At 35.8% G+C, this 17,822-nt stretch overlaps 1 protein-coding gene across 1 annotated transcript in view; it reads right to left on the reverse strand.

Annotated features, from left to right (window-relative positions):
• ADGRV1 (adhesion G protein-coupled receptor V1) overlaps positions 1–17,822 on the reverse strand; it is a 597,511-nt gene that overhangs the window by 423,807 nt on the left and 155,882 nt on the right. Inside the window, exons 43-50 of the mRNA XM_032156840.2 lie at positions 17,112–17,374; positions 13,608–13,783; positions 12,772–12,896; positions 8,876–9,033; positions 8,634–8,780; positions 8,214–8,321; positions 4,960–5,224; positions 4,132–4,254 (exon numbers count right to left, since the gene is read on the reverse strand). Of these exons, the coding sequence (XP_032012731.1) occupies positions 4,132–4,254; positions 4,960–5,224; positions 8,214–8,321; positions 8,634–8,780; positions 8,876–9,033; positions 12,772–12,896; positions 13,608–13,783; positions 17,112–17,374 (1,365 nt within the window). The remainder of the gene's footprint in view (positions 1–4,131; positions 4,255–4,959; positions 5,225–8,213; positions 8,322–8,633; positions 8,781–8,875; positions 9,034–12,771; positions 12,897–13,607; positions 13,784–17,111; positions 17,375–17,822) is intronic.

Below are 17,822 nucleotides of genomic sequence, written 5' to 3' on the forward strand. Positions count from 1 at the left end.
ACAGAAGGAATTTTTCAGATCTGCACATCAGGGTGACTATAATCAGTAATAATGTATAGTATATTTCAAAATAACTAAGAGTACATTTCAACTGTATCATCACAAAAATGTTAAGTAAGTGATGGATATGTTAATAGCTTGATTTAATATTCCACGTTGTATACATTTATCAAAACATCATACTACACTTAATATGTGTAATATAATTACAACTTGTAAATTAAAAATAGTACTAATTTAAAAGTTAGACATAAATAACCTGTGATTCCTGGTCAGTAGTTGAGGTGACTTAAGGTAACACTGCCTAAATGTTAAATGCCTGATAAAGAAAGCAGTAGTCAGGCACCTAAGGGAAAAATTCCAAATACTGACTCCTGTATTTGTGCTAAATCTTCTAGTCTTCCCAATCAATATAATTTACTTTGTACATTTTAACATTTGTGAGTTCAACTATCCCCACGCATGGATGTCTCCAAAATCCAAACCTTTAACTCCAATTTCTTCCTGATTCTAGTTCCACATCTCTACTAACCACCTACACATGCTTCTACATTATCTCAAACTAGAGACACCTATAAACAAGTTCATCACATTTCCCACTACGGACATTTTCTGTGCCTTTTCCTAATTTAAAACCATTCTCCTCCCAATTGCCAAGGTATAATAACTTTTGCTCCTCACATTTGAACAGACATCAAGTGCTGTTGAATCTTCATTTCTAACTTCTCTTTCCCACAAGGATTTTCATTTCTAATTTCTCTTTCTCACAAGAATCTTTACTCCTAATTTCTCACCACAGCTAAAGGCCCTCTTCAGCTCTTGCCCAGGCAGTTGCAAGTTACTTCATCCAGCATATTCTATACACCAAAGCTATGAGGAGTTGTAAAACATGCCTTTGATCATCATTTGCCATTGAAAAGCCTTCAAGGATTTCTCTATCTCACTCCTGCTGAGTGTGATCCAGGGATCTAAGAGACATTGAAACCCTTTTAGAGGGTTTCAGAGGTCAAAACTATTTGCATAATAATATGAAAATAATGTTGTTTTCATAATAATGCTGTTTTTCTACTTCACTCTCATTCTTTCATGAGTGTATAGAACTTAGCAGAGGCTAAATGACTGATAATACTGCAGTAGACTGAATTCAGATGCAGACATGAGAACCCAGACTCAGACAAGTACTGCCTGATCTCACTTATATGTGGAATCTGAAAAAGTCAAACTCAGAAAAGCAAATTGTAGAATTGTGCTTGCCAGGGGCCAGGGTGTGAGAGAAATGGGGGATTTTGATTAAAGAGTACCAACTTTCAGTTATAAGATGGGTAATTTCTGTGGACCTAATCCACAGCATAATAACTCTAGTTAACAATAATGTATTGTATACTTGAAATTGCTAAGAGACTAGATTTTAAGTGTTTTCATCAAAAAAAGGTAAATATGTGAGGTAATGGATGGGTTAATTAGCTCAACTGAGGAAATACATATCATTATATGTATATCAAAATATCACATTGTATATCTTAAATATATACAATGTTTATTTGTCAATCAAGCCTTAATAAAGATGGAAAAAAAGTTAATTAATTAAGAGAATCAGTTGGGCACAGTGTCTCATGACTGTAATCCCAGCACTTTGAGGCGGGAGGATCTCTTGAAGCCTGGAGCTCAAGACCAGCCTGGGCAACACAAAGAAACTCCACTTTTACAAAAAAAAAAATTTTTAATTATGTGGGCATGATGGAGCATGCCTGTAGTCCAAGCTATTCAGGAGGCTGAGGCAGGAGTATGGCTTGAACTCATGTGTTCAAGGCTGCAGTAAGCTATGATTGCATCACTACATTATAGCCTGACAAATGAGCAAAATGCTGTCTCTTTAAAAAATCAATTAAATACATAAATAAAAAGTAGAATCTATATACCATGTATTAAACCAGACATTAAAGAGATATTCAAAAATTAAAATAAAACCAATGCCACTCTTCTCATAAAAGTGTTCGTTTTAGAAAGTGTTTTTTAAAAATAACGTTATATTTACACATAATGAGTATATTGCTGTCATTTTAAAATAAATGACTTTAAAATTTCTCAGTTTTAATCTCTTACACAATAAATATGAATAGATTCTAAGACCAAAATGTGTGAAAACTGCTGGATGATTTCAGGCACAGGCACACCATGTGCCTGCCATTCCAGGCCGTCTTCTCTAGATTCCAGTGTTGTATCTCCAATCTCAGCACCACAACATTCTGGTCAAATCCTCTGTCCCTGGCACTTTCATCTACCAATGGTGCCCTCAATGCTATAAACACTTCTGCCTTTTTCCTTTGCTCATACCTTTCCCTCTGCCCAAAGTGTGTCCTGCCAATCCACGCAGACATAGCTCAAGCTCTCTCTTGTCTCTCTTAATCACTCCAATTCTACCCCTCACGGAGCAAATGGTATTGGTCATTGAAATGGTTTGGCTCTGTGTCCCAACCCAAATCTCATGTCAAATTATAATTTTCAGTGTTGGGGGAGGGACCTGGTGGGAGGTGACTGGATCACAGAGGCGGATTTCCCGCTTGCTGTTCTTGTGATAGTAGGGGAGTTCTCCCAAGATCTAGTTGTTTAAAAGTGTGAAGCACTTCCCCCTTCACTCTCTCTTTTTCCCTCCACCATGTAAAGAAGGTGCTTGCTTCCCCTTCACCCTTGATTGTAAGCTTCCTGAGGCCTCCCAAAGCATGCTTTCTATACAGCCTGTGGAACTGTGAGTCAATTAAATCTTTTTTCTTCATAAAATACCCAGTTTCAGAGAGTTTTCTAAAGCAGTGTGAGAATGGACTAATACAGTCCTATACCTTGAATTAGTATCTTAATATTTTTTCTTGCTTCTCCAACCATACATTAAGGCTTTTAAGTAGAGGAATTCTTCATAGCATTGTAGCATTGACTTACATATAATATCAAATTAATAACTGTGTGCCATTTAATTCATACAGAATTGCCATATCTCAATTTAAAAGCAGGACTGTGATTCATCCAGAGTCACCTGTGGAGCCACTCAGGCTTGGCTCACAAATTCTCTAGACACCTCGACAGGAGACATGATGACCCACTGTCTGTGTCTCCTCCCTACGCTATGAACACCCACCCCATGAGCCAGCTTGATAAGCTCACCATGCCAGCTGGCCTCAGCTTCATCTCCTTATCGTCACTGGCCCACCCAAGGGATTCCTTGCCAACCCTAAAATAATCCTACAACCTGCAGACAGCAATAATACCTTGGGTTCTCTCCAATCGACTTTGTTTCTGAAACCACAGTGATTAAAAATATTGCTTATGTTTCTGACGTGTAGATTAAAGTACAGAAGACCAAGAAAGGATTTCAGACTGTGGAGGAGGCTGGGAGAATTAATGAAGATGGAAGAATTCTCATAGTCATTCTCCAACTTAAAAAACATTCTTAAATGCAAATACTTGCTATTGCCATATACATACTTTCATATTTTAAAAATATACATTTAATGTCACTCTTCATGTTTCTCTAGACAAAAGAAATATATTATTTTTATTCTTCACTAATATTTTCCTCTATATTTTAGTTATTCTGATTATTCTCAAGCCAATGTCCATTCTGAAAGTATTAATCTGCAAAAGGAAAACTGCAATTCAAAAGAATTTCAAAAAATTCTAGGATTTCTGGAAGGAGTATTGTAAAGATCTTGATGTTACATTCCTATTAAAATATCCAGAGTCGGCTGGGGGTGGTGGCTCATGCCTATAATCCCAGAACTTTGGGAGGCCGAGGTGGGCGGATCACAAGTCAGGAGATCAAAACCATCCTGGCTAACACGGTGAAACCCCGTCTCTACTAAAAATACAAAAAACTTAGCCAGACGTGGTGGCAGACGCCTGTAGTCCCAGCTACTTGGGAGGCTGAGGCAGGAGAATGGCAGAACCTGGGAGGCGGAGCTTGCAGTGAGCGGAGATTGCCCCACTGCACTCCAGCCTGGGCGACAGAGCGAGTCCCTGTCTCCAAAAAAAAATACCCAGTGTCTGGCAATGTGACACTAAATCTAAATCAATGAGATTAAAATCATTCTGGCTTTCCATACTACCTTTAGAATTGGTGAGCAGTTGAAAAGTCCTTACCTACTCCTGAGGCTGGTGTGAAGGAGTGGATTCTGTTAACAGCAGCAAAATCTAGGGACTGAAAATACCTGAAGGAAGACTGTCCCATCTCCCAGATGAAAATATCAATTGAATTCTGATCTCCTACAATAATGAAATAAAAGTCAAATCTTAATGCAAAAGTTACAGAAAAAATGACAAAATTACATAATAAAACTACAATAAAAATATCAAACAAATTTCCTCAGAATCCATTTAGTCTAATAAAAATACAAGTTAATAGGAAGTACTTCAAAAGTCTTTTTGCATTTACTGCATGACGTGAATACATTATTAGTCATTAACCATGATATAATGTTAAAGAAAGAACAAGGACAATTTTTTTTTTATTTTTTTAGGAATGTTGCAATTTTACCCATGAAAGTTCTACTCAGCAGCAAAAAGCAAATTTTCCTTCCAAGAATATTCTGAAAGAGTCTTATAAAAAGTTCTGAACATTATTTATTAATACTATAAATTATTCATGGCACATCAAGTAAATACATATAAAAAGTTACTTGTTTGTATCCTGGGTGTAAAATATTCATGTATCTTTCAACTTTACCTACCTATTTCCAATTTTGTTTTCATATAACTTTCAGGTAGTAGTCAGAACACAAGATTAGGGGTATAATGCTTAAATATTTCTCAAAAATCCATTTATAGCTGACAATTAATACTTATCTATCAAGAAATATTCTATGGATTAGTAAAAAATTATTGCAAGAGCATTTTCATATAAAATATACCATATGAATGCTAGATGATTTCAATAACTATATATATACTACAAATACTTTATCTTCTCACCTAGAAAGACATTTTTGGCAAACATTAAGTAAATATCATTGGCTGAAGACAAAGCCTCAACTTCTGTTGTCCCACTGACAGGCACCTCTTGAAAGTTAATAAACCCACTGCCAGACCATCTGAATAAAAGGGAGTTTAGCCTGGCATTAGCCTGGGAAATGGCTAAGAACACAGAGCCTCCCTTGTTGAACAAGGCCACCGTCAGCACACCTCGGACAGGGAGTTTTTGATGCAACACGAAGCTTCCTCCATTCCACCTGAAGACCTGAAGGAAATGTTGAAATACAAAACCCTTTATGACTAGGAATTTAGCACTTGCGAGAATGTAATCAATACCATATGTTTACTCTCTTGGATCCTTTTATTTGGTTAAAAAGATACTTTTGTAAATAAGAAAATACTAAAACTGATGCTCCCTCGCTGCTCTCTCCCTTATCTAATCTGTGAGTGTGCACATATATGTCTATGCACATAAGTACACATACACACACACACAGAGTGAATGAAAGCGAAGTTATCTGAAAAGAAATCAGTATCAAATGTACATCTGGGTAAGGGTTGGTGACAGCAGGGAAAGGGAAAGCTAAAACCAGGAAATAAACTACATATGAAAATTTAGAACTGAATAAGAAACATTCTAATGCTGCAATATTATTATCAATTGCTCAAGCAATAGAATACAGAGAAACACCTAAATCCTTTTTGTCCCCATGGTGGCAGTCAATGCACACAAGGTTTCAGGGTAAGTGTTCATAAATGCAAAATTAAAATTCAGACCCCACCTGAAGGCAAGCTGGTCAGTGTCACAGAAAATTATACTTATTCAGTCAACAATTACGAACTTTTGAGCCACAGACATTATGCTAGGAACTATGGATACAGCGGCCTTTCCCTTTATGGATCTTATTAACTATTAGGAAAAGGTAAACAAGAAACATATCAATAATTAAGTCAATGTATGAGTATAAAATGAGTCAAGTACTGAAGATGACAATTAGGATGGTCTGATAGAGAATTACGAAGGTATTTGGGAAATCAAGTTAGAAGGAACAACATGACAAAGTTCTTAAGACAGAAAAAGTTTGTCATTATCTGAATAAAGACTGGACGGAATCTGATAGTGCTGGGAGAATGATGAGAGTTAAGGCTGGAGAGGTAAGATCATCATGGAGTAACTTCCATTAGGGTGACCATATAATTTATCACCTAAACAGGGATCCTTCAAAGAGTGAAAGGGGCAATATTAATAACAATACCAGAACAACAGGCATAATCCAGTACTTTCCAAGGCAAATGAGGAAATATAGTTATCCTATGTTAAGCCCATATTAAATAATTTCAAATTTATTCTAAGTATAATTGTAAATCATTAAGTGGTTTTAAAATCAGAAATAACATTAGTCAATTAATATTTTCAAAAAATGCCTCCAGTTACCCAATGGAGAATGGATCTGAGGTCAAGGAAGTTCAGAGAACAGCTAGGAGGACACTATAATGGTGTGGAAGAGAAATAATGGGGACTTGGAGTAGGGAGGAGTAGAGATGAAATGTCTTCACTTACTGACACATGTAATCAAAAATACTTAATGATAAACTCGATGTGAAAGAATAAAAAGGAGTAAGTTCAAGACCAGCTTGAGAAACATGGTGGAACCCCATCTCTACAAAATACAAAAAATCAGCCAGGTGTGGTGACACACGCCTGTTGACCCAGCCACCCAGGAGGCTAAGGTAGGAGGATCACCAGAGCCCAGGAGGTCAAGGCTATAGTGACCTGTGATAACGGCACTGCACTCGAGCCTGGGCCACAGAGCCAGACCCCATCTCCCGCCTAAAAAAAGGAGTAATCAAGGAAGAAATATCCCAGGATTCTGTCCTAAGCAACTGAGTTCGTGGGGCTGCTATTTCCTGAGATGAAAGCTAGCACTGAAGTAACAAGTTTCATAGTGAAAACCAAAGGTTCAGTTTGGGATATGTTAAATATTATGTACCAAAAATATATTTAAGTGAACATGTCAATAGGCAGTTAGGTATATAGGCCTGGAATACAGAGGAAAGGCTACAGATATAATCTAAAATACACTAGCCTATTGCTGATATTTAAAACCATAGGATTGATAAAAGTATCCAAGTGAATGAAGAAAAGGAAAAAGAAATTTGAACTATAAGTGAATCTTTCTGGAAAACTCCAAGACATCTAAGTTTACGAAAGGGAAGAGGAACTGGCAATGGGGACTGAGAAGGATCACACACACAGAGAGAGAGAAAAAGGGAAAAGGAAAATTTGTGTAGTGTCTTAGAAAGCAAGATAAGATTTATATTTGAGGATGAGGTGACTGTCACATGCTGGTGGAATGCATAATGATTACGCAGAAAAACACCCATTGGATCTGGCAATGCAGTTGTCATCGGTGAGCTCGGGGAAGTAAAGACAAAACAAGTAGATAATTCTGTCAGGATGTCTTAATATAGAGGGGGGAAAGGAAATGAAACGAAAACTAGAAGGGAATGAGATCAGGGGAGGAATTTCTTTTTAAGCTGGGTGAAGCTAGAACATTTATTCTGATTGTAGTAACCAAATAGGGAGAAATAGACGCCAGAGATGGAGGGAATAGCTAAACGTTATGAGGACAAGATGGGCACCTATGTGAGAGGCCTGGCTTTTTAGAAGGGACACTTTCTCTGTTGTAGCAGGAATAAGGAATAAGATTGGATTTCAAGTGGGTTTTTGAATTTGGTGTTGGGAAAATGAATAATATCCCTTTTGGTAGCTTTCATTTCAACAAGGGAATTAGCTGAAAATGGAAATGTGAAGCATGTATGGAAGTTTAAGGAGTGACAAAAGTTATCAAATAAGCATTACTAGAATTACAAGATCTAGTTTACTAAAGAAATGTGGGGTTTCCGAGGTGATACTGAATGCCCGTGTGGCAATGCTAATCATGAATTTTCAGTGATACTCTCTGTCTGGCTGTGTGATTATTCTCCACAATGTTTTGTGATTCAATTAAATTCTAATTAAATGTTCATATTTATTATTACATTATCCTTGGCTCTTGAAGATAATATAATATTTTATGACTCTGGTGTTTAAAAATTAACTTTTAACTAACCAGTCTTTTCATTCTACTTTACCACAATCAAATTATGGTTTTCTTTTATACTAAACCAGCAGACCACACCTTTGGTAAATTTCAATTATAATGTTAAAAAGAAAAGCAAAAAAACCCCACTTCATTTTAAAAGAATCAAACCTGAGTTAATTCGGAATCATCTCTCTGACTTGCAATGATTAAATAATCTTGGCTGTCTGAAGTGAAATATCTTACTTGAGAACTTTCCAGAATAATGATAGTTTGTACCTGCAAGGACAGAGTGGGAATGAAAACTTGAAGAAGACTTGAATTAAGAAAGCCAGTGAACACACTAATAGCATGAGTTACTATCTGAAGTGCAAGACTTAAAAAATTTTAATACCAAGCTACGCATAACTGTCATTTTAAAAAGACAAAACTATCCCCGGACTAAGATACTTTGCCAAAATGTATATCAACTCACAAAAAGTCCTTTTTCACATTAACATAAAACATACATTATCTTCCAATTTGAACAATCTTACAAATCTTAATTTCTTTTAAAGAAAGTAATCTATTTAAAAGTGAAAATTTTTTTACCAGGAATAATTTAAATCCAGATGTGAATGTAAACACACTGTTAAGAGAAGGCTTTTCTTCATTTCTTTCTCCATGAGTAATCACAAAGTAGGAAGAAAAACCAATATTAAAGGCCTCACAAGTTTTAGGATTTTCTATATTTAAATCCTAGAAAATGAGGAATAAGAATACAGTAATTCATGATACATCTAAACTTTATCTGTACATTTTATTTTTGTACTATAAAAAAAACTGATGTTTACCTCAACTGGAATAAAAATTCCCTGCCATCGGTAAACAGTAACAGATGATTTTCTTAACATTATACCATATATTAAATTTTCCAAAGTAAAGAAACACCAGCCAGAAGCTGATTCATCCAAAAAACTTTGAAATACGGAAAACACAACATCCATTCCCCCTGAAAAACACAAATCATGGTTTACTAGTTTATTATTCCTTCAAAAACTTATCTATTCTAATTTATTGTTTAAATAATGAGACAAGTGCGTTTGTGACTACAAATGAAAATCCTTTCATGACGTGTGTGTGTATGAGTGTAAAAAGCCACAAGTGAGAAAACTTTAAAGTAACTACAAATAATGAATTCGTACTGCAAATAATAATTTTTTAAAAATTATTATTTAAAAAACAAGAAAATTTGTAAATGCTCTGCTTTATACCTACACATACTTTTCCAAGGTGTATTTAGAAATAAATACTAAATGTGGCTGGCCATGGTGGCTCACGCCTGTAATCCCAGAATTTTGGGAGGCCAAGGTAGGTGGATCACTTGAGGTCAGGAGTTTGAGACCAGCCTGGCCAACATGGTAAAACCATTCTCTACTAAAAATACAAAGATCAGTTGGGTGTGGTGGCACGCCCCTGTAATACCAGCTACTCGGATGGCTGAGGCACGAGAATTGCTTGAACCCAGGAGGTGGAGGTTGTAGTGAGCCGAGATAGTGCCACTGTACTCCAGCTTGGGTGACATGGCCAGACCCTGGCTCAAAAACTAACTAAATAAATACTAAATGTGTATTTTAAAGGGAAATATGCAGAACATGATTTTTATGAACTTCTGTAAAGCTGATGAAAATATAACTGAGAAATTTTACAATAATAAATACCCTTTATAGAAACATGATAAGCATTTGGTTTAAAAAATGTACGCTATTAATTTGAAATTATGCCCATCTTATTTTTCACTTTACATTTTATATATTTTAAGAATGTCAAGCAGACTCACATATTTCAAATGGCTGTCAAGGTTTTATCAAACTGCTACAACTGGTACATGTTTTAAAATTCTGTACTACAAAAAAAAAAAAAGGACAAAAATAAAAATCCCCTAACTAATGAAGAGTAAAAACTTTAAAAAAATGCATAATCTCTTAACATGGCTGCTTCCCTCCAAAACATTAAGTTCTTTTTAAATTTTGGTTAATGGTGTGAACATGATGCAGTAAGAACAACTATCAAGGTTGAAACCTGGGCTCCCTATAAATGATTGATCTTTTTAGATTACCAATTCAAGAGAATTTGTCAATGCCTTACATGTAATATCCAATAGCAATTTCCTTTCCTAAAAATCCAGCATTTTAAATTTTTATGTTGCTCCCTTTTAAAGATATACTGCAGATTTTTCATTTAGAGTCCCAAATGGTCCTGACATATGGACAAATCCTTCTCTACAATAATTCAAGACGACCACAAATGAAGAATAAGCAATGACTGCTAACGATTAAGAATCTCCGACATGTGCTCTCATGAGTACTTCCAAAAAACACATGCAAAGTCTAAGCAGTAATGGAGAAATCTAAATTAGAAACTAGAATCTTTCTTTTTTGGATCCCATCTCAACTTGTCTTCTAGACAACCATAACACTATTAATTATCTCCTTTTTCTTCTAAATATTTAACATTTCTCTACCTTTTCCATCCAACCTACACATGCTTGGGTCTCTCCAAACTAAACATGGAAAAAACCTTCTGAATCCTACACCACACCGCTACTACCTTCTCCAGGTCCTATCTTCCCTGCCAAACTTCTTGAAATGGTTGCATATATTTGAGGTCTCTCTTCTTTCACCTCTATTCAAAATAGTATTCAGTCCCCATCTTTGTATACAAACAGCCCCTTCTATGGTCATTAATGCCTTCTATGTTGCCAACTATAATAGTTATTTTTCAGGTTCTCATTTTACTGGACTTCTCACCAGGGGTTGACACCGTTTACTTTTTCCTCCATTTTAAAGCACTCTTCTGCTGGTATCTGCCATCCTGTTTTCTCCTGAGTTTCTTACTAGATCCTCTAAGTCTCCTTTGCTAGGTCATCATCCCATATCCTCAGCCATTCAACTTGAACCTTCTTATAGTTCAGTCTATAGTGTCCTCTTCCCTTCTCCATCTTCAGCCTTTCTTTCCAGATTATTACATCAATTTCCATGACTTCAAATACTATATATATATATATATATATATATATATATATATAGCTAAAGTTCCCATGTTTATCTCTCCAGCAGAGATTTTTTTTTTTTTTTTTTTTTTTTTGAGACGGAGTTTTTGCACTTGTTGCCCAGGCTGGAGTGCAATGGCGTGATCTCGGCTCACGGCATCCTCCATCTCCCAGGTTCAAGCGACTCTCCTGCCTCAGCCTTCCCAAGTAGCTGGGATTATAGGTGTGCGCCACCAAGCCTGGCTAATTGTTTTTGTATTTTTAGTAGAGATGGGGTTTCTCCATTTGGGTCAGGCTGGTCTCGAACTTCCGAACCCAGATGATCTGCCCATCTCAGCCTCCCAAAGTGCTGGGATTACAGGCATGAGCCACCATGCCTGGCCCAGCAGAGACCTTCTTTTGAGTCTAGAGAAATTTATTCTCAAAAGTAACTCAAATTCAAAATGTGTTAAACCAAATTTATTTTACTCCCCTTACTAAAATACATCTATCCTTTTTCTGGAATTCCATCTTAGTGAATAGTATGAACCCCTTCTCCCATCCAACTGCACAAGCTAGAAGCCTGAGTCATCTTTGGTACATCCCTCTCCCTCACCCTCATATTCAACACCTAGTCTAAGCTACCATCATCTTGCCTCCCTGTATCTTCACTTCTTTTCTGTGTCTATGTCAGCCCATTATTTAATGGCACTGTGAATAATATCTTCAAAATCCAAATATGATTATACCATACCACATTACATATGGTAACTCTCCTCCATTCCTAAACCACTTGAAGGCTTTCCATTAACACTATTGTAAAGACTGGTAACTATAAAATATTCCTTAAGTTCTTGAATGATATGGTCTTGTCCAGCTATCCAAGCTCAATATTCCTCCTTATTTCTGTACCTACTATCCACTCAAGTTCTTCGCTTATGTGTGCTTTTTATGCCTCAGTTTTCTGCTTTCACAGCTTCTCACTCTCACCTCCATGTTCTTCCAACCCAGTCCTTTGCATAATCAATCTCTACTCATCATTCAGTTTTAGTTCAAAGATCAATACCCCTTGAAAGCATTCCCCTATATTCTTTCAACACTTAGAACTTCTCCTTTGAAGCACTTATTAAAGTTTAAAGTATACATTGATTTTTACTTACTTGATTCATTTCTGTCACCCCCACCCCCTAAATTCTAAGATCCATGAGTTCAGTGCCATGCCTGGCATAGGCACTCAATACTTTTATTTTTTTATATATTTTTTTTTATTTTACTTTATTTTTTAGAGCGAGTCTTGCTCTGTTGCCCAGGCTGGAGTGCAGTGGCACGATCTCAGCTTACTGCAAGCTCCGCCTCCCAGGTTCACGCCATTCTCCTGTCTTAGCCTCCCGAGTAGCTGGGACTACAGGCGCCCGCCAGTACGCTCGGCTAATTTTTTGTATTTTTAGTAAAGATGGGGCTTCACTGTGTTAGCCAGGATGGCCTCTATCTCCTGACCTTGTGATCCGCCCGCCTCGGCCTTCCAAAGTCCTGGGATTACAGGCGTGAGCCACCGTGCCCAGCCTCAACACATATTTATAGATGCAATTAAAGAATTAGATTATCTGTTTTCCATTTTCAAATGATCAATAACATACAATTCAAAGGAAAAAATATAAATCTTATACATGCAATATTTCTTCATTACAGAATTTTGTTCTCATAAGAAATGAAACATACTCATGCCAAAGGCTGTTTCAGATACTGTCTCCCACTGCACACTCACAGCCAAATCAATGCCATTAGTTCGAGATACATTTAAATACACGGTCCTATTGGCTTCTTCGATGTCTATGGAGGTGGCTCTGAAAGAAATACATGGATTGTGGGAAGCAGAAAAAGTATACATTCTACATATTTAAAATATATATCATATTGCTAGCAGATACTTAATACACTTTTAAATTTACACAATCCAAGATGAGATGGTAAGAAAATACTGAAAATCAGTTACTTCAGTAACTTCACACTATATATTCTGAAAAAGAAATAAAATTGTCATTCTTACGTTTCTTCACACATGTATCAAAAATACTTTATAGGAAAAAATGAGTCAGGAAATTAACATATTAATGAAACTAGATATATTAAAATATTTTTATGATATAAAAAATAAATATTTGTCAGCCTCTAGGAGAAATTTTAAAACCACAATCATGTTAATATATGTTTGAAGAGTCATTCACTTGGTTTGAGCAGTTAAGTCTGCTTTATATTATTTCTTGCTTTTTATTATTTTTAAAACACAAAATAGTACAGACCTTTACCTGCAAGTGTGAACTCTTGAGAAAATAAGAATTCTAATAACACCATTCTAAAAACAGGGTGAGTTTAGGTTTTTGATACTCCCAGCTAGGAGAGTAACTGGTCTCTCTAGACCTATCTTTTCTAGAGTTCATTTTAAAAATCCCTTTTAAAATAATCAGACATCAATTTCCCTCTGCATTTTCTTATGTCAAAAAATATTCCCTACTTATAGCTTCAGAAGTGATAATTTCCTTATGAATAAACTATACCTATTTTCAACTGCAGAGATACTGAATAGCCCCAAAGGGGCCTGGTTTTGCAAAACTGTTATCAGGGTTTGAACATGCGCCCCTAGTCTAGCACCTCCAGTTGGATTAAACAAGGTGCAAACAAAATACTCATCCATTTCTGGTTCCGTGTCTAATATGGCAGATATTTGTAGGGCCTGAAAACAAAATCAAAAGATAAGGTTACTAGAATACAGTATTTTTTGTAACACACATATAGCGAAATCTACTAAACATTTCTGACAACAAAATAGCATGTTTTGAAAAATATCATCTCACTTTGATTTAATACGATTCCTATAATGTGATGGTTACACCTGTTTTGGGTTACTACTTTTAGGATTTTCAACTTTGTGATATATTGCACTGAAGTGTCCAAAAAATATTTAGTGCATTTTAAAATAACATTGATTAAAAATTACATCTATGTCTTCATTTTTGTGAACTTTTTGCCCTGCTCTGGCTAAATAACTTGATTAATCTCATTCTAATCTAGGGTTCACTGTTAAAAAAACAGTTGTAGTCATAGCAGACACAAATTAGAAGCATCCCGAATGTTCATCAGTGGGAGAACAGACAAACCAATAGTGGTCTATTTTATAAAATGCTACTCAGTGATTAAAAAAAATGTCCAACTACTGATGCATGCAACCACACAGACCTAAACATTATATTGAGTGAAAGAAGCCAGACACAAAAGAGTACACACTGTATGATTCTATTTATATGAAGCTCAAGAACCAGCAAAATCAGTCTTCAGTGATAGAAATCAGAAAGTAGTTTCCTCTGGAAAGGGGAAGAGACGGGGAATCTTCTGGCTGATGATAATGTTAAATACATTCATTCATTCATTCATTCATTTATTTATTTATTTATTTATGAGACAGAGTCTTGCGCTGTCACCCAGGCTGGAATGCAGTGGCACTCTGTTCACTGAAACCTCCATCACCCAAGTTCAAGTTATTCTCCTGCCTCAGCCTCCTGAGTACCATTACAGGTACACACCACTACACCCAGCTAGTTTTTGTATTTTTAGTAGAGATAGGGTTTCACTATGTTGGCCAGGCTGGTCTCGAACTCCTGACCTCAAGTGATCCGCCCGCCTACCCCCACTGAAGATTACAGGCGTGTGCCACTACGCCCGGCCTTAATGTTAAGTATTTTAATCTGAGTGGTAGTTACATGTGTGTATGTATATATCTTTACAGTCACTAAGCCATATACTTAAGATCTGTGTATTTTACTATTTATACCTCAAAATAAAAACTTTTTGGAATAAAAGCAGTTATGTCGGTTAAAAAATTTATTTAATCCAATTTGCTCTAACTTTTAATTTGCCTAATAAAAAGAAAAGTATATAGCCATACTGTGAAAAAGGAGTCTTTTATGAAAAAAGTCACAGTAAAAAAAAACAAAAAATAAATTTAAGAAAAATTTTAAAAGATGAAAAAACATGAATAAAGCAATAGAAAATTAATAAAATATTTCAAATTTGAATTTATATATATATATTTCAAGATTTAAATGTAAGTGATCTTGCACAAACCTTAAGGTTTTAAATTTCCAAAATGTGAAAAAAAACCATGAATATGAATATGCATTTGCAAATGTGCTGAAGTTACATAAAATGATCATTTAGGAAAATAATTATTAGATGGATGTTTTAGACAAAATAGCTTTAAATCTATTATTTTAGATTTATTACATTTTACATAGCTGGCTTGAAAAATGCCTAAAGCTAACATAATCAGCTATTTTATTTTATTTTATTTTATTTTCACAATAATAGTAGCTTTATTCACAAGAGTCAAAAGGTGGAAACAACACAACAGATGGCTGGATTTAAAAATTACGGTATATACATACAATAAAATATAATCTAGCTGTAAAAAGGGAATGAAGTTCTGATACCTGTAACAACACAGATGAACCTTGAAAACATTTTGCTGAGTGAAGCAAGTCAGACACAAAAGGGTAAATACTGTATAATTTCACATATGCGAAATATCTAGAATAGGCAAATTCATACAGACAGAAAGTAGATTGGAGATTACTAGGCGGAGGAGGAATAGGGAGTTACTACTTAATGGGCACAGAGTTTGTCCTTGGAATGATGAAAAATTTTGGAAATAGATGGTGGTGATGGTTGTACATTGCTGTGAATATAATTAATGCCACTGAAATGTTCACTAAAAATGGTGAAAATGGTAAATCTTATATTACACATATTTTTCCACAATAAAAAATGAGTCAAAATAATCACAGGCCCCGCGCAGTGGTTCATGCCTTTAATCCCAACACTTTGAGAGGTTGAGGCGGGTGGGTCACTTGGCACCAGGAGTTTGGGACCAGACTGGCCAATATGGTGAAACCCCATTTTTACTAAAAATACAAAAAATTAGCTGGGCATAGCTGGGCGCGGTGGCTCATGCCTGTAATCCCAGCACCTCGGGAGGCTGAGGCAGGCAGATCACGAGGTCAGGAGATCGAGACCATCCTGGCTAACATGGTGAAACCCCGCCTCTACTAAAAATACAAAAAATTAGCCAGACATGGTGGCAGGCACCTGTAGTGGTGGGCGCCTGTAGCCACTTGGGAGGCCAAGGCAGGAGAATGGCGTGAACCTGGGAGGCAGAGCTTGCAGTGAGCTGAGATCACGCCACTGCACTCCAGAATCACTTGAACCTGGGAGGTGGAGTTTGCAGTAAACCTAGATTGCGCCACTGAACTCCAGACTGGATGACAGGGTGAGACTCTGCCTCAAAAAAAAAAAAAGAATCACATTTGCAACATAATCTTGCAAATTGCTTGGTTTTTTTTATTATTATACTTTAAGTTCTAGGGTACATGTGCACAACATGCAGATTTGTTACATATGTGTACATGTGCCATGTTGGTGTGCTGCATTTTAAACTTAAACTGTTTTAAAAAATAAAGTTTAGTAGCAGGAACAGAAAATTGTTAATATATAGAAAAAGAAATTTGGGAAGGTAAACTGTGAGTATAGATCATATTTATCCCAAATCCAGCATTTTTTTCTCCAATAAACTATTCTTGTTGTCAAACAAGCAGTCTGAAGTAAACAGTTACATTTTGTTCAACAAAAATGTGGCAAAAGGGAAATGATTGGCTGGGACTTAATGTTTACAAAAATTGGCTTGGGTTTTCTTTTATATGGCTTATATACAATATAAAGTGACATATGCAATTTAAATGTGCTGAAAATTTAAAATAGCCATAGATATATTTTCTTTATTATTTGCATATTCTTTTACCCTATTAATAGTAAATTTTTCCAGTTGCACTTTATACAGAGTAAATAGAACTATAGCACTTGTCACATAGTAAATGAATCATGTCTTTACCTAACACCTAAGCTGGAAGTATTGTTTTTTTCATTCTAGGACTTGAGTGCACATCTAAGAGAAATTTATTTTGTAAATATTAAAGATAAACTTCCATTCTCATTAAAGCTTCTTACTGTACCTTGAATCGAACACCTTCTTCTAAAACAATATAGCCTTTGGAAGGAGTCAGATCTTTAGATTCATTTGAGGAATTCACTTCTGTCACAATGAACTGAACTGTGACTGTTCCAAACAATCCTTGTGAAGGTTCCCGAACAATGTACAATACTGCAACACTCTCCTGGACGTAGAGAGCTGTTGGCTCTCTTAGGAAAAAGTGCTCACTGTTGTTAAATGATAGAACTCCAGGGCCATCATCATTAGCAAGGACAATAATTAAGGCTGCCAAAATAAAAATATTAAAGCAACAAATGAAAATAGAAGAGGTTATAAATGCTGAAAAAAGTGTGGATGTCTAATTGAAAACTAGGCCAACTCTTTACCTAAGGTGATTGTCTTAAGACGATCTTAAAAATGACAGAATTTTTTAAAGCATTTAATAAAATAACATATTCACTCATGACAGAAAAATACTCAGTAATCTTGGGATAAAAGGCAGCTTCCTTAACCTGATGAAGCAATATCTCTCAGAAGTCAACAACAAATATCAAATATTGAAACATTAGCAGCATTCCCACTAGAAACAGAAACAAAATGATAATGTCTGTCATAATTGCTACTATTTAACAGTGTCCCAAGGCTATCAGCCAGATAACACCTGTAAAAGTAGTGGAAAGAGTCAGAACTGTCACTATTTTCTAGATGACATGATTGTCTACGAAGAAAATGT

The sequence above is a fragment of the Hylobates moloch genome, unplaced genomic scaffold (assembly GCF_009828535.3).
Source record: "Hylobates moloch isolate HMO894 unplaced genomic scaffold, HMol_V3 SCAFFOLD_6, whole genome shotgun sequence".
In the NCBI taxonomy this organism is placed as follows: domain Eukaryota; kingdom Metazoa; phylum Chordata; class Mammalia; order Primates; family Hylobatidae; genus Hylobates; species Hylobates moloch.